We start from the raw sequence: 27,404 nt of genomic DNA, 5'->3' as shown, positions 1-27,404 counted from the left end.
GAAGCCTGAGGTTCTCGCGGAGAGTTTCAGCCCTGGGGCCAGGATGATTGTCTTATTAGAACCTTGTCTCTGTCACCCACCAGCTACTTATTAAGGACAAATTCCTTAACCCTCCCTAGCTTCGATTTTCTCCTCTGTAAATGGGGATAGCAATACCTACCTCTGAGTTCCTATATTATGAAGATAAAAGTGGGAAATAACAAGTACTTAGGGCCTCAATAAGTGTAAATTTCCTCCCCGCCGTAACGTTCTAGAAACATCCAAGCCCAACACAGCCTGGAGATGTTTGCCTGTCAACACGCAGGCGCTGAGGGCCGCCAACGTATAGTGTACCCGGGCTGGGGGATTCTGTTCCCGCCGACCTTCGGCGTTGGGTGTCAGATCTCCCCTGGGGTTCCTGGGTGGATCGGGACAGGCAGAGCTGCAGGATGCCGCGCTCCTGCGCAAACCGAGAGGGCCATCAGCTAACCTGGTGCGAGGGTTTCGGCCTGAAAGGCAGCTACCGTCTTTCCCAAGAGGCGAGGTAGGGGGGTGGCGGGGCGGTCTGGACGCCAAGGTCGCGTTCACTGCTCCCGGGAGACCGGGTGGCGCGCGGGGCGGACCCGAGGGGGTGGCCGCTCGGGCGGGCGGGGCACGTGGGCTCGCGGCCGCCAGGTGGCACCACGGCCCGGGGCCTGGGCGCCGCCGCGGGCGGGGCGCGAAGGGGTTAAGGAGGCGGCGGAGGCGCGGCGGCGGCTCTTTCGGGGAAACCCACCGGGGCGCGCGGAGGCGGGAGCGGCCGTGGGCTGCGGGGCCCGGCGCCGCGCCGGGCGGGGGCGCGGCCAATCGGGCGGCGGGCCCGGCGCGCGCGGAGCCAGGCGATATGGAGGGAGGCGCGGCGGCCGGCTGCCCCTGACGCGCCGCTCCGAGCCGGTGGTCGGCCAGCCCGCGCCGCCCGGGGCCCTGCGGCGCGGAGATGAGCAGGTCGGCGGCGCTCCTGCTCTGCCTGCTGGGCTGCAACGTCTGGAAGGCGGTGACCAAGACGCTGCGGGAACCCGGCGCCGGAGCCCAAGGTCGGTGCGCGGCGGCGGGCTTTGTGTCGGCCGCGGGCCTGCTGCAGAGGCGGCGGCGGCGGCGGGGCTCCGGGGCCGCATTGTGTCGCCGCGGCCGCCCGAGCCCGAGCCGCCGCCACCGGGCCTGCAGCCCCAGCGCCGCGCTCCCGAGGGGGCGGCGCCGCCCGGGGGCGCCGAGATACCCGGGCAGACGCTCCCGGGGGGCCGCGGGCCGCCGGGGTGCGGGTGGCATCAGCTGTTGCCGCCTCGCGTGGCTGGTGTGGATGTATCCGAGGGTCCTTTATGCGCGCCGCGGACACGCGGCACCATCTCCTCCTTCGCCCGGGCGAGAACGGCAGACCCCGGGTCGCCATCGCCCGCTCCCCACCTCGGGGCTCGGTTCTCGAAGCCCGATCGCGAAGGCTACGCTCGGCCCTTTTGTTGCGGCGGTCGAGGGGGTGGCCGCCGCCCCTGGGGTGCCCCCTGCGCCCCGGGACCCCGAGGTCCGCGGCCGCTGCCCGCCTCCAGCCTGCCGCAGTTTGGGAAAGTTTCGGGGTCTCCTCCCCCTCCCGATGCGACGTCTTTAACAGGCCTTAAGGGCTCTGCTCGGCGGCCCAGGAATCATCCCCGGAAGGGGAGAAAGAATTGGAACTGGGAGGCCCTAATCAATTTTTAAAAAAAAATCATTTCCACGGCTGTGTGTCGCCAGCTCAAGGCTTTTGTCTAATCTTTGGCCTCTGCAAATATGCTTTCCAACCCTGGGAGGAGTGTGCTCGCCTCTGAGAATGGCCACGAGCCTGTCTTTTGTTTTCAAAATAAGAATTTGTTTGGGGGGGAAGCCCGAAGGTTCCTTTGCACGGGTTTGTGCGGTCGAAATCGAGGGCTTCTCTGTTGCCTGGTTTTTCGAAAGGGTGAGTGAGGCCGCCGTGGATGCACATCTGGCGTTCACACAGGACACCAATGCCGGGCCTCGCTGGGCCTCTCTGGTCTCCCGGGAGGGTTTCCCTGCAGCCCTGGAGACCCTCACCCGCACCCCGATCCCCAGACTCCTTGCCCGCGTCCTTTCCTCGAGGAAAGGTGTGTGTTCTGTGAAGTCCGCCCAGCAGACGGAATGCACGGGGAGCGCTCCATCCCAGCTCGCTCCATCCTCTTGCTAGGACCCTGCCTTACGCCCTTTTCCATATGCTCGCCCTCTTTCCTTATGGCAAATATTCAGAACCCAGAGCCCGGGAGTGCCTGGGAGCAGAGAACCCAGGTGGTTTTCTACCTCTCATGTTGAGACAGGGAAGGGAGTTCCTACCCACAGTCGGTTGGGGTTTGATTTGTTACCTACATGTTGAATTCAAGGTTTTCATATTCATCGCTTGCTGTATCATTTGCTGGAGTCTCTTTCATGCGTCGCTTTTTCTATAGCTGTGATGGGACAAGACCATTCTGAATTGTGTATAAACTTAGTAGTGTACATTACGGAAGGGGGAACATTGACAAGGTACAGAAAAGACTGTCTCTTCATGTAGGAAATGAATGTTTAGGACATTAGCTCAGCAGTGTTGAATTGTAGCCTCTTTCATTAATCCCCTACTAATCTTTGAATCAGCTGTTTCAATGAATATGATATTTGTGTTTCAACGAGGCCATTAATTCCAAAGAATGGGTGGAATTTTTTGTTTTGCACTTGGAATAGGGATATGGAAACATTAAGTTTGTGCACTTATAAAATAGGGGAAAGCATAGCCTTAACTGGAACAAAAAAGTCATGAAAAAAAACTACTAGGTCTAGGTCAAACACCACATTTTGCAGAGAGCTTGCTGCTAAATATTTTATCTGGTAACTAAAGTCTCAGAAATGGAATATTCTGTGCGGTGAGTGAGAAAAAGTCAAGCTGTGAGATGTTTATGCACAGCTAGGAGTACCTTAGTATATTGTGTGTTTGGAGTGGGAGATCAAGTATCTTGGAATATTTTTCCCCAGGATTACTTCCTTGTTTGGGTAGGATGGCTTTTTAAAGAGCTGAGCCCAGGAGCTCTGCTAGAACTCAGGGTCTCACTACCTGGCATCTGGATTTTGAACTAGTACCGTGTTTTCAGGGAATGGACAATTGCTCCTCTAACTGTAGAAGGTCGCCTTCACCCCACTGAGTTCTTCAGACCATTTTGAAATTTATCTCGTAACATAGTTTTAAAATTCATGTCTTCTCTGCTCTCCGGGATCACATACACCATGAAGACAAATGCTATCTCTGATTCCACTTTGCATTTTCCGCAGCAGGTTGTAGAGGGTTTTGCACAGAGCTGGTGCTCAGGTTGTGTTGAAAGAAAGAGTAAAGGATTGAAGACAGCTAGTGCATATACTAAAGGGCACCATGCATACACTTTAAGAAAAAAACTTCATGCTTACCTGCCCAGAAACCTAATTTGTAAGAGTTTTGCTTTTATTGTAGAAACTGTTCCATGAATCGTACTTTTTTTTTTTTTTTTTTTGGCTGCGCAGCTTGTGGTATCTTAGTTCCCTGACCAGGGACCAAACCCATGCCCCCCTGCAGTGGAAGTGGTTAGGGAGTCCTAACCACTGGACCGCCAGGGAAGTCCCTACGAATCATACTTTGAACATGCATTGTGCTCACATAGATGTTATGCACCAACCAAATTTAGATTAGGAAAAACTACTTAGAGACCTCAAACACGTAAATCATGGGCCAGAGCACCCCAATTAGATTCCTAGGCCTAAATGACACCTTCCTTTTTAAATGAATCCTTGTTATGTCAGAGGAAACTAACATCTGCAAAATTTCTCGGCATCACTTTGCTCTTTATATATTCAAGATAAAATTTAAAGTTTGGCTCTCCCTACTGTAGCTGCTTTGAATCAGCAAAGGGATTTCAAAGGCAACAGTTAGCTGTCACCATGAGGCTTGGCTTTGCTGGTCATGAATTTGAACCAACTCCAGCATATGATTGCGTGTTTTTATGAAGTGTTTCCATTTGAGTTGCCCTGAAGTGGTCATAGTATCTAATTTTTTTCCTGGGAATTTATAGAAACCGTTATTCACAAGTATCTACTAATTCTGACTTTCTCCACCTCTTACACAACTGTGCGCTAAGACCAGCTTGATAGAGGGGGCCCCTACTTGAAGAGTGGTAAGCTGTGCAGACGTGCTCTATGAGATGTATTCTTGAACCCCAGCACTCTCTTTATGTGCCAGAAGAAAGGTCAGAGCTAGGTTGCTGCTTATTCTCTAACAGTAAAGTATTTTGCAATGATGTGCTATTTTTTTGTTCCTCTCAGAAAAGCTACAATCTATCATAACATTTGAGGTGAATGGTTGGCTGTCTCTCTTCTCTGCAAAAGGTCTATTCCTGGCCAAATTCAAATTTCGGTTTTTAGAACATCGTGATCAGTTGAAAGACTAGGAAGGGATGTAAGCTATCAGGAGGATTATCCAACAGGCATGACTTATGCTGACAGTATATTAAGAGCATAACATCTAAATAAAACTCATGGGCTCACATCCTGGGAAACTGCAGGACTTGAACTTGCCGAGACCTCTGGACTTCCTTGCACACCAGGTGTGGGAATTCTATGCAGAAGCAACAGCAATGTCTAGGGAATTTCTGGCAAAGTCTTTGAGATGAGTTTAAGAATTATTTTTGTATCCTATTTGTACTTGTCCTGTAATGCTTGGTAACTTACAGCTTATTAGCTTAGAAACCTAACCAAAAGAAAGAAAATATTGCATGGATTTCCAAACTAATAGCTTTCAAGTGAAGGTACTTTCTCAGTTTTAATCAAGCCTTCATTTTAAACAAATTACTGATATGTCTGTAAATCTGTTTATTTTCATTATTGTTGGCCAATGCTAATTTAGTAGTTTTATTAAATACTGCTTACTAAAAAGGCACACGGAAATAAGTTGGACAGGCAACAGACGTGTATAATACTCTATATTGAAGGAAAAATTGAATATAAAAACATTTCAGAAATCTAGTTGGAAGAATTTGCCCTGTGATAACACATATACATCAGTAATGCTTTTATAGTTTGCTTTTATATATGACTTCCGGACCTTTAAAGACCACAGTCCTGGCTAAATTATTCAGTTCCAGCAAAAACGGAAGTGAATGTATTTTAACAGTACTTTTTAAATTAAGCTTTGGCACCCTAAATAGACCAACTCGTTATAAGAAGTGATCGTTCTTAAAAATTCTATATTGTGACCCGATGGTGTGCCCTACATTCAGAAAACCATTACGTATTTTTGTAAAGTCAAACTTGTAAATAGGCAACATTTGAGGCAATTAACCACTTTAGAAAGGGTTTCACAATAAGTTTCCTTAAAATAAACAGTTTATTCTGCGTATTTAAGGCGACTCCACCTTCCTCTGATCAAGCCTCTGTTTGAAATGTTTGCAGCTCCTCTTCCTCTCAGATAAAAGTGAGGCTGCAAACATTTGCCTATTTTTCTTTCATTTACCCCTTGCAGGATCTATTAACCCATAGAGATTCCAGTAATTAAACCCTATTACGTGGATGACTCCAACTTTTCTCTCTCTTGCTCTAGTTCCTTCTGTCCAACAAGCTACTGGACGTCTCCATTCAGTGCACGAAGCTGACCTCAAACTCCTCAGCTGCCAGCCTCCTTCTCCAGTCCAGCTTACCTTAAGTTCTCTATTAAACTGGACTCAAAATCTGGGTGTCCCCTTAGATCCTTCCTCTACCTTATAATCCATACAGTTGGTCATTGTAAGGGTGCATATATAGAGCACATTTATGTAGATGTCTTTAGATCCAGGTAGGTGCGTTTATATAGTATCAGAAGGTGCTTCTTGGTCAAGTTTATACTTCTTGTTCTGCAGGTGAGGAAACCCAGGCCCAAAGAAGTGAGGGGACCTCAGAAAATGGTGTTCTCTAGCCGCACAGACCCTGTGGAAGGTGGAGTCATGGCCTCGAAAAATGTTCATGTCCTAATCTCTGGAACCAGAGAATACAGTAGTGCTTTACGTGAGAAGAGGGACTTTGCAGAGCTAATTAGGTTAAGGATCTTCAGATGGGAAGATTATTCGGGATTATAAAAGGGAGGCAGAAAGATCAGAGTCAGAGAAGGAGATGTGACAACGCAAGCAGAGGGTCAGAGCCAGAGACGGTGAAGATGTTTCACTGCTGGCCAGGAAGACAGTGCCAGGGAATGCAGGCGGCCTCCGGACGCTGCAAAAGGCGAGGAAGTGGATTCTCCCCTAAGGCTTCCAGAAGGAATGCTGCCTTGCCAACGTCTTGGCTTTAGCTCCGTGATGCTGATTTGGGGCTTCTGACCTCCAGAACTATAGGATAGTAAATTCATGTTATTTGAAGCCACTGAGTTGTGGTACTTTTCTATGGTAGCAATAGGAAACCAGTACAGAGACTGACCCCCAAGGACTGTGAGAGATGATGCACCCATACAGCCAGGGTAATGGTACAGCTTGGACCACTTTGGGGGACCAAGCTGCTGAAGATAACATTTGGAGGCTTTTTGCATCTGTTTAACAAAATTCTGCCAAATTGGAACCCTGTTGGGGGCCCTTGGGGAGAGCCTAAAGGGCCTTCCCACCATCACCACCAAAATAACGATTTTTTTTTCCAGAGGAGCTCAGTGGGCTGTGACTTTTATTTGCAAGCAAGGTGCATGCAATTATCGGTGCTCCTTCTAGCGTGGGGATTACTCACACCTGCAGGGAGAAGCGATCGCCTCTTTTAGAAATTTGGCTTCACTTGGCTCTAATCTTTGTCAAAACATACCTATCAGTAACTAAATGAGGTAAAAGAAAGTTACGACTGAATGTCACCATCAGCCCCCGAAGCCATCGTATAATAAAATGATAGGGGACCCCCAACGTGGAACGGCCTCCCAGTGTTGTCTCAGAGGCTCAGCACATCCCCTTGATGTTTCTCTGCCTCTCTTGGGCCAGTGAGCCCCACCAGCTCGGGGGCCTGGAACCCCCAGAACCATTAAGGATGCCTCCTGCAGGGAAGGGGGATGGGGTGAACTGGGAGATTGGGATTGACATATATATACTACTATATATAAAATGGATAACTAATGAGAACCTACTGTATAGCTCAGGGAACTCTAATGCTCTGTGGTGACCTAAATGGGAAGGAAATCCAAGAAGAGGGGCTATATGTATATGTCCAGCCGATTCACTTTGCTGTACAGCAGAAACTAACACAACATTGTAAAGCAGCTAGACTCCAATAAAATTAAAAAAAAAAAAAAAAGACGCCTCCTGCAGGTGGAGGACAGAGCAGTATGGAAACACCCAAATAATCCTCGACACTGCCCCGATTGCAGAATGCAGGAAGAGGGAGACTGCTTGGTCTCCTGCAGTTCCTATCCCGCTGGGAGCAAAAGACTAACGTTCACCTTAGCCCAGAGAAGGGAGCCACCACTGCGGGGGTCGCTGGCCACTTGGTGGAGTGATGTGGGGATGGGAGAAGGGGAAGGATAATGAAGTGTCTCCTCCTGAGGAGCAGACCCAAGAATGGACAGAAGCCTGACCCATCTCGAGTTCAGGGCTTTAGCCTAAAGGTAAACAAAGACTGGAGAAAGGGAGAGAATGACTCCCTTATTTGCAGGCCGAAGACCTTGCCTCATGTTAAGGCATCATTCTTGCCTTCCCCTCCCATCTCATCAACATTCCTTCACTCATCTCTCTTCATTTTCCCTTCCAGGTACTTGTGTAAAGCAGCGTGTCTTTCTCCCTCTGTTTCAGTCTGTTCTTTCAACCCAGGCTCTTTCCACGTGGCCCTCTTCAAACACCATTTTAATTCATGTTTCTCTCCTGCAGAGACACGTTAACTCTCTTCCCGTTGCCCAAAGTATGGCATCTAAATTATGACGTCTGGCCTTTCCTCATGTGCCTGTTCCAGCTTTAGCTCCGTTCTTCGCCGGGTTGAGATCACCCCCTCCGGCTAGAATGTTCCATCGTTGTCCCCTGGGTGATGGTTGTACAACCTCACTTCCCTTCACTCACAGCCATGCTCCCCTTTTCCATTCTTAAAATACTAAATGTGAAATGTCTACTGTATGAAAACAGTATGCTAAACACTTGTTAGACGAAAAAAGGGTTCTTTGGGGCTTCCCTGGTGGCGCAGTGGTTGAGAGTCCGCCTGCCGATGCAGGGGACACGGGTTCGTGCCCCGGTCCGGGAGGATCCCACATGCCGCGGAGCGGCTGGGCCCGTGAGCCATGGCCGCTGAGCCTGCGTGTCCGGAGCCTGTGCTCCGCAACGGGAGAGGCCACAACAGTGAGAGGCCCGCGTATCGCAAAAAAAAAAAAAAAAAAAGGGTACTGTGGAGGAGACAGTATATTTTGGGGTAAGCTTGATTCTTTAGGGGTGCTTACTTTTTCACATTTTACAATCCAATTGAAGAAGAAATGGAAAAATAAATTAAGGACATCACCAAGGTACTTTAATGTAATTAGGCAAGAATCTCTTAACATGAAACCGTTAACAGTTGCATGAGTGAAATACAGCTGTAAGTTGTCTGTGATGTTTATTTCTAGAAATTTCGAGGACTTGCCCACAGTAGGCCACAGGAAGTTGTATTTGAGAGAGCATAAGCACACAGAACATCACTTAGTGCTCCTCAAACTTGTAAGTTAGGTGAGACACGTCCTTTTGGTGATCAAATATTGAAGCAGGGGCAGTATTGGTTAGACAGTGTTGGTTGTGTAGTGATTTCCAGTATCAGCTGAAGCTCTGAATAATAATTGCAGAAACAATTAGGTAAAACTCCCAGTACTTACAAAGGGTGGGGTGGTGAGATGATCAAATATGGATTTAATATGTTCAAATAGTTTGAGCCCTTAATTGAAGCTTAACTTTATATAAAACATATAAACATACTCAAATATGAGAACTGGCAAGATCTTTTGGGATTGTGGGAAGTAGCCAGTGGTGTTGGAAAAGCTGGCTTAGGAGAAATTAACTTGGAAGTGAGTACTGAGTTTGTAAAAGATTGGTTTGTTTCTTATTTGTTTTGTTTTGAGCTGTACCCCACAGGGATAGAGAAGCCTGAGTGTAATGAGAAGAGGCAACCATGTCCAAGTCAAATGAACGTTTCATTGGCCTAGACTTCTTAGAGCTCAGAATTCGAATAGAAAAATTATTGAATTCATATTGAAGGAAAGATTTTTAATGTAATTTTGACAGAGCTGAACTAAAGACATAAATGCTTTGATGAAAGCTAGCCTCAATCCATAAGGTGAATCACATTAGTAAGACCTCTGATTTCAAACCAGTAATTAGTAGCAGTCTTATGGATGACTTTATACCAGTTGTAATCGAGTGTGGCTGTGCCTTGTTTCCTCAGCCTCACAATTAGCACTTAGATCTCTCCTCTTAAGAGAGAAGGGTCAACAACAAGCATTTGTGAATGGAAATCTATCTTAACAGAGAGAACTAAAGCACGTGTAACTTGGGTCTCTATTTTATTATTAACAACATTCTATTTATTTGCCTATTCTTAATTTGATTATTTATAATTTATAGTTGATTTCTAATAATATTTTATTAATGATTTGGATGAGTACCTTGCAGGGATATTGATCATACTTTCTTCTGAAATAAAGACTAAAAGGGGGTGTCTTAGTCCATCCAAGCAGCTGTAACAGAATACCATAGACTGGTTGGCTTATAAACAGCAGCAGTTTATTTCTCAACAGTTTGGGAGGCTGGGAAGTCCAAGATCAAGGTGTTTGCAGATGCGATGCCTGGTGAGAGCCCACTTCTGATTCATAGATGGCCATCTTTCTGCTGTGTCCTCACATAGCAGAACGGGTGAGGGAGCTCTCTGAGATCTCTTCTTAATCAGGGCACTAATCCCATTCATGAGGTCCCCACCCTCATGTGCGTGTGCGTGTGCGTGTGTGTGTGTGTGTCAGGGTAGAGAAGGAATAGGAGAGAAAAAGAAAACAAAAATAACCCTTCCAGAGTCTATTATTTGCATCCTACCAGTGCAAAACTAGAGGTTATATAGGGCTGTTTCAGTGCCTGTTCTCCTCTTTAAAAGAAACCTGAACAGGGACTTCCCTGGTGGCACAGTGGTTAAGAATCCACCTGCCAGTGCAAGGGACACGGGTATGAGCTCTGGTCCGGGAAAATCCCACATGCCGCGGAGCAACTAATAAGCCTGTGCGCCACAACTGCTGAGCCTGTGCTCTAGAGCCCGTGAGCCACAACTACTGAGTCCGTGTGCTGCAACTCCTGAAGCCCACATGCCTAGAGCCTGTGCTCCACAACAAGAGAAGCCACCGCAGTGAGAAGCCTGTGCCCCACAATGAAGTGTAGCTCCCCTCTCGCCGCAACTAGAGAAAAGCCCTCACACAGCAATGAAGACCGAACGCAGCCAAAAATAAAATAATTAATTAATTAAAAAAAAAACCCTAAACATATATGCCAGTTGGAAGGTGCAAGAGTCGATACACACCAGCAAGTACCAGGATCTCTTAAAATGACTAAGCAGCTTCTAGAAGTTACTTGGGACATTTCATTAACCCTTTTGAGTCACGAGTATATTGATTCAATTCCTCATAGTCTAATAGTCTTTTTTAAAGTTAAGATAATAATAAAGTTCTAGACATATCTATTCACAGAAGTCAGATATTTTGAATCAGAGTTGAGCATACCAAGAGATGACCTGCTGTAAAAAGTGAAATTTCTTGAGATTTAAAATCACCCCCAAAGACTGGGTATATCATTTGGAAATTGAGACCAGATAGGATTGTCTCCTTATTTCCTCTGCTTGTGCCATTAACCTATAGAAATGTACATTGGGTGTTGCAGATGCATGTGCATGTTTGCATGTAGATTTCACAGAACTGAGCCATTCCAGAAATCCTCACTGGGATTTGGGAAAAAGTGGGTGCTTGAGTCAGGTCCTCTTTTTTCAGTTCTGTTTCTTCCCTCATATGGCCTTTCCTAATTTTTAGTCTATTTCAGAGCTGCCTGCTGTTTTTTTTAGAAGCTGTATCCACATAAAGAACAGTGACACCTGTGTACGGCTTCCCTGCTGTATATACTGTTGGTACTTTCAGCGAAGGTACTTTCCCCAGGTCCTTTGAGTTCTTTGGACTTCTACCCAGACAGACAGATTTAGTGGCATAAATAGCCTTTCCGTTGTTTATATTAAAATAGAGATTTTATAAAAGGAAAGGATTTTTTCCGAACTTAGAACATTTTCTTGCTGTGATGCTCACGAGATAGGAGTGTTCAGTCCGACGCCTGAATGTGGACCCTCAGAGCCCAGCATTGGTTTGGTGTTTAATGTGATAGAAAAATCATCCTCTGAGAGTTGCTGGTCACTCTGTTATTGTCTCAATATTTTTTGATATTAAGAAAGTCTGTGATTATTCCGAGTTAGGAAAACAGAATAGCATTAGATCCATGTAGGTCTGTTATTCTAAATATTGTAATACAAGAGGGCAGTGCTTCTTGAGGATGGCGTGAAAGAAGTTGCTTGTGTTTCACGTCATTTGATTATTTAAAATATTCCCATTTAATCAGAGGTTGGAGGAGATTGGTTTTTAGATGCCTTCTTTAGAACCAGGGTTTTCACTTTTTGCTCAGCTGATCAGTTTCTTTCTCTGTTACCTACCATCTGCTAGACATGTTTGTGGCTGTGTGAGAAAGCATATGGGAAAGGGATAGAGAAGTTAATGCAGTCAACTGGTGAGTGGGGAGGACACAGTGTCTGCAGTCTGGTCAAGTTTACAGCCCATCTGCTGGAGCCCAGGGAGCCCTCTTAAAATATGGCTCTGCTCTCCAGGCAGAGTACCTGCAGGATTGTCCCAATGTTACTAGTACGGCCACAGCAAAATTAGGTCTCCTTCCTAAACAACGTTCCTTGGCAAATACTCTTATGGATACATTTTTTCCTTTCCTATAAACTTAAAGACTGCCTAGTGAAATGAGACCCAGAAAGTGATCCTTTTAGCTCACTCACCTCTGGGCAGAGCAGACTGTTAAAATGGCTTTTCATGCACAAGTTGTATTTTCTTTAGAACTGATTCTTGTGCTGTAACGTAGGTTTTTAGTTGAAGTTGAAATTGATAGAAATGCTCCTATTATGAACTTTCTCCCCTACTGTTTGAACCAGTTTTGTGAAACTATCTTGATAAACCTGATTTGCCTTTTTAAATTTAAAGATAGAATCAGTGCCTATAATGATGGTTCTTTGAGTGTCTTGATGGAAATCTATTAGATGTCACATTAAATATTAAACTTATGCATTCCAAATCAATACATGTTAAAATACTATATAAATGCTAAGTAAGTATGAGAAAGGAGTTGCCAGCTCTTAGACCAGGGCTGTTGTTTATGTGTACTCGTTAGATAACATTTTGTTAATTAGGTGAAGCTATTCCCTGCTCCTATCTTCCCATTTCTAAATTCAGAATCCCTAGGGAGATGTTTACCTGAGAGGATGGTCTGGAAAGACTTGAAGTTAGATGCTTCCTCACCTTATCTCTCTGTTAGCTGCTTCATGGCTGATTAGCCATTCTTTATACACCCTTCCCCTCACCTATCTCCACACCCATCTGTCTGCCCACCCACCTATCCATTCATCCATCCATCCATCCACCCACACACCCATCCACCCATCCACCCATCTATCCACTCATCCACCCATCCATCCATCTATCAACCCACCTATCTATCCATCTACCCATCTTTATACCCACCCGTCGGTTCACCCATCCATCCAACAGAGAGTCTGCTTGCCTTACCTTTCACCACCAAAACATTGATGTTATTATCTTAAATTTATAGGATCCATTAGATTTTCAAGTGCTTTCAGAGCCATTATCCGTTTTGTTCCTCATAATCCTGAGAGTTATTTGGGAGAGAGATTATTCCTTTTTATACATGAAAAGCAATGTGGCTTGCAGTCATGTGCTGGTACACCGTGGAGGTGGAGGTCCCACCCGCACACCCTCCTCTGCTCTCCTCTTAGCGTGTCTCTCAGTTGTTCTAGGGGTTCACACTCACTGTTTCTGAGATAATTTTCAAAGATAATTAAGACCCAGCCCCGCTTTTCTGGAACTCAAGCTCCCATGAGGGGAAAAGAGGGATAAGCAAAAAGCGAAGCGTGCAGGGTTGCAGGGAAGGGAATGACTGGCTGGGCTGCCCGAGAGGCTTTCCCAGGGAAGAGGCTTTGGAGCTGGGGTTTGAAGGCTAAGAATTAATCATGTAGAGAAGGTTGGCAGGGAGGCACACCCAGGGCCACACCCCCATCCATGTGAATCGTAGCTCTTGGGGGGGACATAAGGATAATGGCATCATCTGCAACGAGGTCTTCTGAGTTTATCGATAAAGCATTGGAAAAAGAGCTGCTTTTTTTCTTTTGTTGGAAAAAGTATCCGTGGAGTTGCTGAATTTGCTAATAAACTCATGTCTCATCCCACGGGGCATATTGAGTAGTGGGTGTTATTCTTAAGTCTGTGAACTGGTTGCCACGCCTATCTGTCTTCCTCTCCCCAGTTATTATAAAACCTCTTTTCCCATCTATTCTGCTTGGTTGGTTAATCTTCAACCACATAGTCCAACATCAAAGGTTCTGGCTTTTGCAGCATAACTTTCTGTAACCTGAGCCTCCTCTGCTAATCATGTGTAATTTATTTAGAAGGCAGTTACTGGTCTTTGTTCCCCATCTCCTTTCCTTTCCCCCCCCATTCTTATTCTTGCTTTTTCAGTTAAGAGAAAGTATCGGCCTCACAGCAACCAAAAGGGCACAGAAAGGTCAGCCTCCTTAAAGTCAATTTCAGCGGCAGAAGGAGGAGACTTTGGTGTTTTTTTGTTGTTGTTTTAAGTTTTATATTGGAGTATAGTTGATTTACAATTTTGTGTTAGTTTCAGGTGTACAGCAAAATGAGTTAGTTATACATACATTTATTCTTTTTCAGATTCTTTTCCCACATAGGTTATTTCATTTATTTATTTATTTATTTATTGGCTGCGTCAGGTCTTGGTTGCAGTGCACGGGCTCTTCGTTGCAGTGAGGGGGCTTCTCTCTAGTTGTGGCATGCAGGCTCCAGGGCGCGAGGGCTCTGTAGTTGCGGCGTGTGGGCTTTGTTGCCCCTCAGCGTGTGGGATCTTAGTTCCCCAACCAGGGATCGAACCAGCATCCCCTGCATTGCAAGAAGGACTTTTAACCACTGGACCACCAGGGAAGACCCCATATAGGTTATTACTGAGTATTGAGTAGAGTTCCCTGTGCTATACAGTAGGTCTTTGTTTATTATCTATTTTATATATCGTAGTGTGTACATGTTAATCCCAGGCTCCTAATTTATCCTTCCCTGCTAAGCTTTCCCCTTTGGTAACCATGTTTTCTAAATCTGTGAGTCTGTTTCTGTTTTGTAAATAAGTTCATTTGTATCATTTTTTTAGATTCCACATATAAGTGATTATGATATTTGGCTCTGTCTGTCTGACTTCACTTAGTATGATATTCTCTCGGTGCATCTATGCAAATGGCATTATTTCAGCCTTTTGTATGGTTGAGTAGTATTCCATTGTATATTTGTACCAGATCTTATTTATCCATTCATCCTAAGTGTTGATGGACACTTAGGTTGCTTCCTTGTCTTGGCTATTGTAAATAGTGCTACAGTGAACATTAGGATGCATGTATCTTTTCGAATTACAGCTTTCCCTGGATATATGCCCAGGAGTGGGATTGCAGGATCATATGGTAGCTTCATTTTTAGTTTTTAATGGAACATCCATACCGTTCTCCTTAGTGGGCGTACCAATTTACATTCCCACCAACAGTGTAGGAGGGTTACCTTTTCTCTACACCCTCTCCAGCATTTATTGTTTGTAGACTTTTTGATGATGGCCATTCTGACCAGTGTGAGGTGATACCTCATTGTAGTTTTGATTTGCATTTCTCTAATAATTAGAGATGTTGAGCATCTTTTCATGTGCTTTTTGGCCATCTTTATGTCTTCTTTGGAGAGATGTCTATTTAGATCTTCTGCCCATTTTTTTTGATTGGGCTGTTTGCTTTTTTGTTATTGAGCTGCGTGCACTGTTTGTATATTTTGGAGATTAATCCGATTGTTGAAAATAACCACTTATGCCTAGATCTTAGTTTGTGTAAGAGTGATTGAATGTGCTGTGTTTATCTTTCCAAGTCCAGAAGTGATCGAGATAAAGGAGCTGATGGTAACTATTGTAGTGACGGGTTGGGAGCGGTTTAGTTCCCAGAGGAAAAGGCCCCTCTGGTGGTCCTCATGGGAGCAATGGGGAGACTTCTCAGTGTAGGGAGTGGCTGCTTGGGAATCAGGAGGTCACTTTAGTTCCCTCACTTTTGCATGAATTGAAAGGTAAGGTGCAGAGTGTTGTAGGGAGAGCCCGGATTTAAGAGCTGTTCCTTTATTCACTCATTCATTTATGGATATTTATTAAACCCCTCCTACTCTTTGTCAGGCAGTGTAAAATAGATTCATGACCCCTACTCTGCCGGGGTTTACAGTACAGTGGGTGCAGTGAGCTCTTCAGCGAGTAGGACTGCTGCTCCCGACGGAGACATGTACACTTAGGTCTGCTGTGGACACCTGTGCATGCAGCCCTGTTCCTTGTTTTTGATGACACCAGCCCTGGCCTCTTCTGTGTGGTTCTAATTACATGTCATCTTTCTGGATAACGGTCTAAGTGACTTCCTAGCTTGCTGTGAAAACACCGGTTTGCTAACGAGTCAATTAACAACTGTCACCAAAAAAAGAAAAGGGAAAAAAATTATATAATCATATCTAAAATTGAACTTGAGAAGCATTTTCTATTTCGCCCCACCCTGTTAGTGTATATAATGTAAAAAGTTGACATTACCTTAGACGGTAGCATGAAGCCAAACTACTTTGAAAAATGAAGGCCTATGGGTCAGAAAGAGAAAAACAAATATCGTATGTTAACGCATATATGTGGAACCTAGAAAAATGGTACGGGTGAACAGGTTTGCAGGGCAGAAATAGAGACACAGATGTAGAGAACAAATGTATGGACACCAAGGGGGGGAAGTGGCAGGGGGTGGTGGTGGTGTGGTGAATTGGGAGATTGGGATTGACATGTATGCACTAATATGTATAAAATAGATAACTAATAAAAACCTGCTGTATAAAAAATATAAAATTAAAAAAAAAAAGACCTGTGGGTAAAGAAAAGGAAGACTCTGTTACTTTAGAGAAAAGGTAAATACAACTGAAAAATGTTATACAATGAAATGTAATATAATGAAAGGAGCACTTGATAACTTCCTGAGGTGATGTGCCTAGTCTCCGTATTACCTTTAGGTGTGGAACGACCAGAAGGAAAGCCAGCCGATCTTGCTCTGCTGACCACTGCTGCCCAAACTCCAGTATGGACGTGTATCCCTGGCAGGCCTGGTTCAACATGCATCCTGGTCCAGTGGGTCCGGTGTGGCCCCTAAGATGCTGCAGCTCTTACCATGCTGCCGGGCAAGGGACCACACTTGAAATAGCGAGGCTGTCCACTGCCAGTCAGTTCCTAATGTTTAGAGACAGACAGAGGCAGAGCCAGGAAGCAATCCGTTTTGTCTGGCTCCTCTCATATGCCCTGTTACTTGGCCACTGCGCCTGCCACCAGGTAAACGCGCTGCTGCTTTTTCCTTAGGTTTTTAACATCTCAGTTTAAAGAAAGCTACCTAGAAAATTCATTCTCACCTTATTCAAAGCCTAGCTTCAAGATAGGTAGGTGGGGCTTCCTTGGTGGCGCAGTGGTTGAGACTCCGCCTGCTAATGCAGGGGACACGGGTTCGAGGCCTGGTCCGGGAAGATCCCACATGCCGCGGAGCAACTAGGCCTGTGCGCCACAACTACTGAGCCTGCGCGTCTGGAGCCTGTGCTCCACAAGGGAGGCCGCGATAGTGAGAGGCCCGCGCACCGCGATGAAGAGTGGGCCCCGCTTGCCAAAATAAATAATTAATAAACTCCTACCAAAAAAAAAAAAAGATAAGGTAGGTGACGTAGTCCACTCGGGTGTTGTGATGGACACAGATGTCTTGGAAGGGGCTCCACATCTTTTTCTATGTGCGTATTCACACCCTTAAACATCCATACAGTTAAAATGTTTATTATGTACTTAATTATGTTATGTACATAATAAAAACTGTCCACAGCTCCCGTAAGCCTGATTGTGCACTTCGTGTTCGGTTATCGTTTTTTGTTTTTTTATCGCGGTACGCGGGCCTCTCACTGTTGTGGCCTCTCCCGTTGCGGAGCACAGGCTCCGGACGCGCAGGTTCAGCGGCCATGGCTCACGGGCCCAGCCACTCCGCGGCACGTGGGATCCTCCCGGAACCGGGGCACAAACCCGCGTCCCCTGTATCGGCAGGCGGACTCTCCACCACTGCGCCACCAGGGAAGCCCACGCGTTCGGTTATCTTTAACCTGCCTTTAGACCATCTCCAGCTGGACTGCGTATGTTTCTGACCTGATGAAAATAATTTCGAGGAGCAACAGAAGTACCGATATTGGTCTGGTTCCAGTTTGCACTTGATAGTGAACTGCCTTTTTCTACCGTTTCTTTTTCTGTGGAATGCAGTTCTTACAAACCGTGAAGCTTACACGTTTTTATCCATGTTATGGTAGTGTGGTTTTTTCAGATTGTGCAAATGGCATCTTGAATAAGCCACTTATTGCCAGCTGTTTGGGGCTCATTTAAAGAAATAATAGTAACAATGACTGCTGTTACTCAGAGATGTAGAGTCCCGACTTCTTTTCCATAATTATTTTAAAAGAGTAACGACTGAGTAGATCTTTGAGTTGTTTTATTCAAAAGACGTGGTTTTTGCACCACACCTAGATAACACAGTAACACAGCTGCCAGCTGCCCCAGCTGTGTTTACTTCGTTGTCCCTGCGTAGAAGGTGGTTCAGGCACTGTGGAGGCAGCAGGATTCCAGGGTGACCTTTTCGTAATTTATCTCCGTGGAGATTCTTGGCTGCCTGAAGAGTCCCAGAGACCTTAGAGGAACCAGCAGAATGATTGATCTGTGTGAACCTTTGTCTTTCTGGCTCATGGGGGTTTTATTTTTGTTTTGTGTTTCTAAATGAACGAGGTGGAGTTGCATCACCTAGTCAATTACCTCTTGAAATGTTCATTTCCTCGCCTCCGGAAGCGGGCCACTTGCCCAGGTGAAAGCCGGTATGCTCGGGAGTGGGCTTTAGACACAGCTGGGCCAAGGCTAGTTCCTCCTGCAGGGCATCTGGGGCTGAGGAGGGGACACAAGGGAAAGGAGCTTAAGAAAAGCTCTCGGCTACCCCCCCCCCAACCCCCCGCCCAGCCCGCCCCATCCTGGCCCACAGCATCCCAGCCTTCAGCCCTGAGCCGTATGATCAGGGTCTTCCTGCCTGACGCTCCACCTCTTCATCTCAGCATATCTTGAGGCCTCTCCCACCCAAAGACACACCTGTGAAACGGCACCTCCGTGGCCCTGTCATCCCTCAGACTGTCCACTTTTCACACCCCATTGCCACAGATGCTGCTGTCTGTGACGTCTCTCCGTTGTCACCCCCAGGTCATCCCTTAACCCTCTGCTTTCTCTCTCCCTTGACCCCGGCCTCTCCATCTCCATGACATGCCGTCCGGGCTCCCGTGGCAGTGGCTTCTCCTGCCTCCTCTCCTCCTGCTGGGGTTGCCCTTTCTTAGTCTCCTTCGGGTCCCTCCTTTCCTCCACTTCCTCTTGAGAGGAAGATGTGATCCAGGGCTCCCTCCGTGGACCCCCAGAGCATCCTCTTTCCCAGCCGTCTTCCTGATGGACTCCCCAGCCTCCATCCCCTGTCCAGCCTCCCTCTTGAACGCCTGTCTGTGCTTTTGCTGTTTGGTGGATGGATGTCTTCACTCCCGGGAGCCCAGCTCTCGGGCTTTGCCATGCCTTTGCACCAGCTGCTTCTCCAGGCCAGAATGCTTTTGGCCGATTAACTCATTTTCACTCTTCCTAGAGCATCAGGTGTCATCCCCTTGGGGAGCCATCTCTGGTCCCCCCTTCCACTCCTTCAGGTCTGTGCACATACCTTTGCTCTTTATTCAACAAATATTGAATATGAATGCTTTGATGTTCCAGGCACTGTTCCAGGTGCCAAGGGTTCAGCAGAAAACTCCATCCTAACACTTGCTGCCCTGTAGCGAGCAGTTGTGTGCGTGTGTCCGCCATCCGTCTCCCTTGGAGGCCAGAGCTGCCCCTCACTCCTGGCTCCCCCGGGTCCTCAGTGTTTGCTGAAAGAGCAAATTCGATTATGCTGATTTTCTCCCTTCTCCTGTCTCCCTTTTCTGCTGGTGTCTTTCCACCATCTCTGGCAGGAGCAAAAACAGGGAATACAACTTCATAATTACAGGATTAGCCAGATAAAATTTCATCACTGTTTCCGCCTTCTGCATATAGTTTGTTGAAATTTTGTGTGTGTGTGATGCAGAGTGTGAGTTGAATGCTTCCTTTGTTTGATAAATTTGCTCAGCTGCAGCCAGCAACAAAAGTTTCCTTTCTGCCTTGTCCTTTGTTCAGAGCTGAAGAACTCAGTTCTTTGAAAGGGAGAGAGGAATATTCTGCTTATAACCTATTCTGGGCAGTTCCTATGCCATGAAGACCAAAGTATTTTGTTGGGGAGCAAGCAGAGGGTTTTCAAATGTTTTAATCTTGTAATACATCCTCTCTTTCTCCTGAAACAAAGTAACGCAAGGCAACAAATAGACTCTTTATGGGCTATTACTGGCAGAGGTGCCAGATAAAACACAGGACACTCAGTTAAGTGGCGTTGCAGTTAAACAATGAATAAATTTTTAGTGTATGTATGTCCAAGTATCGCAGTGGACGTAATTACAGTAAAAAAGCATTTGTCGTTCATCTGAAATTCAAACTAACCAGGCATCCTGCATTTTTTCTTTCTTTCTTTTTTTTTTTTTTTGCAGCACGCGGGCCTCTCACTGTTGTGGCCCCTCACGTCGCGGAACACAGGCTCCGGACGCGCAGGCTCAGTGGCCATGGCTCACGGGCCCAGCCGCTCTGCGGCATGTGGGATCTTCCCGGACCGGGGCGCGAACCCGTGTCCCCTTTATCGGCAGGGGGACTCTCAGCCACTGCGCCACCAGGGAAGCCCCCATCCTGCATTTTTATTCACTAAGTCTGGCCACCCTTATGACTGGCAGAAGGCACTTAGTTACTGGGATTCGCCATTTTGGGCTCTTATTTTCAATCACGGTAATGTTTCAGAGGTACCTCCTAGGATTTGGTGAAAACCACTGCCTTTGCCAACTTTAAGAACTTGTAGAACACGTCTCAGCCCCAAGATGGAGGAACAGTGAGAAGGTGGCTCACTCTTTCACCGGACCTCCTTCAACCTGGAGGGTTACAGTGTCGCAGGATTAGTGGGAAAAATGACGTGGCAAATGGCAGCCCAGTCTTTATCCCTGGGATTGCTCAGCTGTTACAGCAGTAGAAGTTGTCTGGTATGTAAGTACATTCAGTTGCATTAAGCAATAATTTATTAAGTCTTCCACGCGTGAGGCAAAGCAGAAGAAACTGCCCACCTGCAAGGTGCTCACATTCTTGTGAGGAACAAAAGCGTTCCCAGTGGGTGTGCACCCTGGGTGGACGTTATAATTACCTGGGAGCATTTTTGTTTGTTTGTTTTAAGTAATTTATTTATTTAATTTTTGGCTGTGTTGGGTTTTTGTTTCTGTGCGAGGGCTTTCTCTAGTTGCGGCGAGCGGGGGCCACTCTTCATCGCGGTACGCGGGCCTCTCACTATTGCGGCCTCTCTCGTTGCGGAGCACAGGCTCCAGACGCGCAGGCTCAGTAGCTGTGGCTCACGGGCCTAGTCGCTCCGCAGCATGTGGGATCCTCCCAGACCAGGGCTTGAACCCGTTTCCCCTGCATTGGCAGGCGGATTCGCCACCACTGCGCCAACAGGGAAGCCCTATCTGGGAGCATTTTTAAGCAACACTGGTGTCCAGGGATGCACCCAGAGATTCGGAGTCAGGTGTCTGGTGGGGCCCGAACACTGATAATTTTGAAACGCCCTCCCCCAGATTCAACAAGAGTTGAGACCGGCTGTTTCAGCATCACACGTGGTCGTGAAGGATTCTCTGAGCACGGGTACGGAGGAGGAACGGCAAGTGGCACAACCTCTGCTTGTGGAGGGAACACGTGGCCAGTGTAATTCTGAGCCGTGACTCAAAGGGGAGGCCTCCGAGCCCTTTCAGTAGCAGCGCAGTGCTTAGAAACCGACTCAGCACTGCATTCCTGAAATCACTAAGTGAGGGTGCCGAGGGTCCGACTCCCATACCAGAGGGCCTCAAATTGGAGCTAAAATTTTATGGGAGCTGGATTCATGCTTACTTTCCATTTGTCATTAGTCCTTTGTGCTGTACGACTGGCTGATGGGACCCGAGTGGAGTTAACGTGGGAGAGTTAAAGCGATGAGTGTGGAATTGAATATAACTCAGTGTAAAGACTGACTGAGAGAAGCCCGTCCCAGCGGTACTCGCTAATGCTGTGACGTATAATTAGGTTGACACATCTGTCCTGTTACTAAAAGTCCTGTGGGGCGAGTCCCCGGGTGGAGGGCTGGTTTGGCCTGCAGGTCACCTGTGCTTTGTAGCCCCAAGTCAGTGTCTCCGAGGGTCATCAAGGACCTCCTGCATCTGAATCCTGGGATGCTAGCGAAATATGCAGATTCCTGGGCCCTGCCTCAGAGCTGGGGGACCAGGATCTCTGGGGGGTGGGCCTCTAGTCCAGTAAAGAACTCCTGATTCTGGTGCTGGGGTCAAGGGCTTAGTCTAAACTGCATCTTGAAGGTAGAAGACTCTGAAGTCAGATGGGGGTAGAGGCCAACTTTCTTCTTCTTCCCCTCTTTCTTCTTTATTGTTATGATTATTGTTATGATTATTATTTTTATTATTTCTGTGAACTTCCGTCTGTTGGGGGCAGTTTTATTATTACTATTATTGTTGTCGTTGTTATTATTTCTATGGACCTTCTGTTTGGGGCAGTTTTATTATTGTTATTATTGTTATCTCTGTGAACCTTCCTCTGTGGGGAGCATTTTTATTATTATTGTTGTTGTTTTTGCTATTATTACTATTTCTGCAGACCTCCCTCTGTTGGGGGCATTGGTATATGACCTCTTTGCCTTCTCAGAAGAGTGAGGATCTCGTGGGCATCCTCAGAAGTACCGGGTACGTCCCGGGTTATTTCCAGCTCTGCATAGTAGTTGATAATTTTAGGACAGCTTGTCTCTCTGCTTTGCTGAAATAGTATCACTTTTCTCTCTTTGATAGTTTCTTCCTGTTGTTTTGAATGCAGAGTTTTTCTTAAACTATGAGCAGAGTCTTCCACATTTAACTCGTAAGTAATGCCATGTGTCTTATCGTAAATCTTCATTAGTGAATAGCAGAGCTAAAAATAGAACAGTGACGGTTGGCGGCAATTGAAAAAACTAAGGAAACTGTTGAATATCAAGTTTTTAAATTTTACCTCTATTTTTTGCTAATTTGGATTTTGAAGTGATTTACGGAATGACCTCTAAAGTATATCCTTCAGTCAACTGAAAATAGGATTTGTTACATCAATTAGTAACAGAAACCAGAATTTCTCAAATAAGGCTTTTGGTGAGCTAAGCAGCGGCGTTTAGCTCACAAAAAGCCCTATTTGAGAAGAGGAATATTTGGAATATTCCGATTCCAAATAAGAATATTTGGGGACTTTTCCTATTTCATCCTGGAAAATATTAGATAAACCTTTAGATAAATTAGATAAAATTTTAAACAAATTTTTCCTTCAATACATTTTTCTTATCTATGTTGCCTGTCTCTATTAGAACCTTTTACAAGAGGAATTCTATCCAACCCCAGATTGGAAACTTATTTTAAGTTTGGTAAACTTACATATCAGTGCAAATTTCCCCATCACTTCTAGGTGTTCTACCACCTGAAAAATTTGAGATCTACTGGCAGAAGCGAGATTGCAAATTTAAAAGCATTCATTCGACTTTATATTTACATTGCAAATATTGAGAGAGTTAGACTCCACCCCCTTTCTGCATCACACACTCTTGTTATTCTGGCTCCATCTCAGCCATCATCTCTGAGTGATGTTCTCTGCAGGTTCCCCTACACTCTGTACAGCCTGCATTATGTCACCTGCCGTGTTTTACAGGTAGGCACCCCTCCCGGTCCACATACACTCCCTATCAAGAGTTGCAGAAATGTTTTTCCTAAAGTCACTGACCAGCCTGAAAAATCCACTAGCGCACGTGCCACCAAGTGCGCAGGTCTGTGCAAGAGGCTGTCGGGGTGGGTGGCGAGTCCTAGTCGTTCACCCCCCGATAGGATCTGGACTCCGAGTGTTTATGCGTCCCCTCTGTGATTTGCCGGTCACTTTAACAATGGGATTGAGGACGAAAGCAGGGATGTGCACTGACATGAGCAGGCGGGTGGGTTCTGCACTTGCAGTTCAGTGCTCAGACTGAGCCCAGTGGTCTGCAACACACAGGACTTTACATCACAGCAGAGTTCAACTGTGGGCCTTGAGACTGGTGTGTGAGGGAAGCCTCGGGGCTATCAGGAGGCTGGTGACTGTCCTGTGTCCACATCAGCGGCCTCTGTCTTCCCTGGTCTTTGCACATGCACAGGCAACCTCTTCCTGCCTCTTCCTGAAAGTGAACTCTGAGGACCCAGGAGTCCATACTGATATGAATGAATGAGGGAGGGAGGGAGTGGATGAATGAATGAATGGAGGAAAAGACAAATCTCCTCGGCAGAAGAATTCTGAATAACTGATGTCCATACTCTGCCCTCTAGGAGAGGGAACATAATCCCAGCCCCTTAAGTGTGAGCTGTGCTCAGTGACCTTCCTGTCAAAGAGGATAATGTGGAAAGGGGTCGGGGTAACTTTATGGGTGGAGAAACTTGACAGACAGGCAGGTGATGGAGGCCAACGTCAGCAGTAATAAGCCAAGTTGACAGTATGTACCTTTGACATGATGGGGTGAGAAGGGCACTTTCCCTTCGTGGTCTTCCTCCTCAAACCCATAACCTCAGGGCTTCCCTGGTGGCGCAGTGGTTGAGAGTCCGCCTGCCGATGCAGGGGACACGGGTTCGTGCCCCGGTCCGGGAAGATCCCACATGCCGCGGAGCGGCTGGGCCCGTGAGCCACGGCCGCTGAGCCTGCGCGTCCGGAGCCTGTGCTCCGCAACGGGAGAGGCCACGGCAGTGAGAGGTCCGCGTACCGCAAACAAAAACAAAACAGAAAAAAACCGCATAACCTCAGTCTGAGCATGAGAAAAACATCAGAAGAACCCAAACTGAGGGACATTCTACAAAATCCCTGACCAGTACTCCTCAGAAGTGTCAAGGTCATCAAAAGCAAGGAAAGTTCGAGAAACGTCCCAGCCAAGAAGAGCCCAAGGAAACATGATGACTAAACGTGATGACAGATCCTGGATGGGTTCCTGGGTCAGGAAAGGACATCAGGAAAAAACTAAGGAAATCTGAAAAAAGTATAGATCTTACTTAAAAACAGTGTACCAATATTGCTTCATTAATTGTAACAAATATGCCAATTTAATATAAGATGTTACTAATGGGGGAAACTGGTGAGAGCTATGTGGGAACTCTCTGTACTACCTTTGCAATTTTTCTGTAAATCTAGAACTGTTCTCAAATTGAAAGCTTATTAAAAAATAAAATAATCCCAAGGAGGAAGGTAAATTTGGGTGCTAGGGGTAGAAGGGACGAGGTTTTAGAAGGTGATGCTTATTAACTAAAAACAAGTTTTATAGGAGAAAATATATATCATATTCAAATTTGGGGTTCCTTAAGACTATCAGAATATATCCTTCACAAATGTCATTGGTCTCCTTTATTTTGGTTTCAAGTGAAATGTACATATAATATTAGGTCTCTACTGTGAATTTATTTATTTATGGACATTAGCAGGTATAATAACGGCAAAAAAAGTCAAAACAGATTATTAGTCATGACAACAGAAGCAAAAGCAGTACCATAAATAATGACTTGGTTAATTGCAATTTCCTTTATTAATTGGCATTCAGTTTAGTCTGACACACACATCATAAGTATTGTTTATTTTTATACCTATTGTGAGAAAGCATACAAAATAGTGACTTTTCCCCTCAACTGTTCCAGGTCTGAATTAGAGCAAGATGAAATTCTGCTTGTGCTTGGAGATATACCAGTTTGAAATAGAGAACCATTAAGATTTCCCTTGTACTAAATTTATTTTTTGAACAGGTGAGATCCAGGTGAGCACTTAGCTTCTATAGCTCTGAAACTGTCATGATCAGATCATACGCATCTGAATCAGACCTCAGGATGAATTCCAAAGTCAGTATTTCAGTGAAGATATTTAATTGGACTGTTTACGTGGTATGTCTGCTAAGAAGAGTGTTTTGTTTGTTAAGTAGAAGTTTATTTAAAACCATGATAAGGGAGCCATAACAATCTTGAAGGAGTGCTTTTTCCTACTGTTAATTAGAGTGCTGTGGGTATTTTCCCTATTTTCCAAAGGCCTTTGGTGTATTTAAACTAAAGATACTCTTTGGATACCCTGTTCAGGTGAAACCACCAAAGCTACTGTGAACTATAGTTTAGGAATACCAGAAAAGCTTAAGGTTCTGGTGTGAAGCTAAGATATCATCTGCTTACATTTCTTCCTTAGGAGTTGATCCTCCAGTTATTCCTACTCTGACTCCTTACAACATAGGAATGAATTTTTTTTGTATAAAGACTACATCAGTAAACAAGGTATGGTACATGTATACAATGGAATATGACTCAGCCCTAAAAAGGAATGAAATAATGCCATTTGCAGCAACATGGTTGGACCTAGAGATGATCATACTAAATGTAGTAAGACAGAGAACGACAAGTATCCCATGATGTCACCCATATGTGGAATCTTAAAAAAATGATAAAAATGAACTTATTTAAAAAAACAGACTCACAGACATAGAAAACAAACTTATGGTTACCAAAGGGGAAAGGGGGTGGGGGAGGGATAAATTAGGAGCTTGGGATTAACACTACTATATATAAAATAGATAAACAACAAGGACCTACTGTATAACATAGGGAACTATATTCAATATATTATAATAGCCTATAATATGGTGGTTTGTGACCACCTAGAGGAGTGGGATAGGGAGGGTGGGAGGGAGGGAGACGCAAGAGGGAAGAGATGTGGGAACATATGTATATGTATAACTGATTAACTTTGTTATAAAGCAGAAACTAACACACCACTGTAAAACAATTATACTCTAATAAAGATGTTAAAAAAATAGCCTATAATAGAAAAGACTCTGAAAAGTATATATATAAAACTGAATCACTTTGCTGAACAGCAGAAATTAACACAGCATTGTAAATCAACTATGCTTCAATAAAAAATACATACATACATATGTAGATAAAACAGATGAACTTCTGAACTCTCAAGAAAAAATACAAATGCCTCAAAAAATGCTAGTAAAAATTTTTAGGTACTATAGATATTAGTACTTGAGCTCTTGAATCTTTTTTTTTTAAATTTATTTTGATTTATTTATTTTTGGCTGCATTGGGTCTTCGTTGATGCGCACAGGCTTTCTCCAGTTGTGGCGAGCGGGGGTTACTCTTCGTTGCGGTGCGCGGGCTTCTCATTGCGGTGGCTTCTCTTGTTGCGGAGCACAGGCTCTAGGCACACGGGCTCAGTAGTTGTGGCACGTGGGCTTGGTAGTTGTGGCTCGTGGGCTCTAGAGCGCAGGCTCAGTAGTTGTGGCACACGGGCTTAGTTGCTCCGCGGCATGTGAGCTGTTCCCGGACCAGGGCTCGAACCCGTGTCCCCTGCACTGGCAGGCGGATTCTTAACCACTGCGCCACCAGGGAAGCCCCAGAGCTCTTGAATCCTAATTATATTTTTGAAAAATATAAAATCAGTGACGTCATCAGCATATATTTGACTTGGTGTGTTGTGTATTTCAAGTACCAACCAAAGCTTTGTGCCCAGTGGGGATTAGGAATGGCTGCTAGAACTGGGAGTATGATGAAAGGGTGTGTTTCTAGAGCTAATTTTTTTGTTTGCTTTTTGGGTTTTTTTGCTTGTTTAATTTTTTCATTTTATTTATTTATTTATTTATTTATTGGCCACACTGCGTGGCTTGCGGGATTTTAGTTCCCCGACCAGGTATTGAACCCATGCCCCCGGCAGTGGAAGCGCAGAGTCCTAACCACGGGACTGCCAGGGAAGCCCTAGAGCTAATTTTTAAAGTTCAGAGGTTGGTTGTTCCCTTTTTTAGATTGTCTGGCTTGCTTGTTT

The 27,404-nt window shown here is 45.6% G+C and overlaps 1 protein-coding gene across 1 annotated transcript in view; it reads left to right on the top strand.

The window, feature by feature from the left end:
• The first annotated feature begins 748 nt into the window (after positions 1–748).
• Positions 749–27,404, top strand: part of FAM171A1 (family with sequence similarity 171 member A1) — a 124,699-nt gene continuing 98,043 nt past the window's right edge. The window contains exon 1 of the mRNA XM_027121952.1: positions 749–1,052. Coding sequence (XP_026977753.1) covers positions 956–1,052 — 97 coding nt within the window. The 5' untranslated portion in view covers positions 749–955. The remainder of the gene's footprint in view (positions 1,053–27,404) is intronic.

This window comes from Aethalodelphis obliquidens, unplaced genomic scaffold (genome assembly GCF_003676395.1).
Source record: "Aethalodelphis obliquidens isolate GAN/ISIS:26980383/991018 unplaced genomic scaffold, ASM367639v1 scaffold23, whole genome shotgun sequence".
Classification (NCBI taxonomy): Eukaryota; Metazoa; Chordata; class Mammalia; order Artiodactyla; family Delphinidae; genus Aethalodelphis; species Aethalodelphis obliquidens.
Note: the sequence above shows the minus strand (reverse complement) of the source record. Positions and strands in the feature narration are given on the sequence as shown.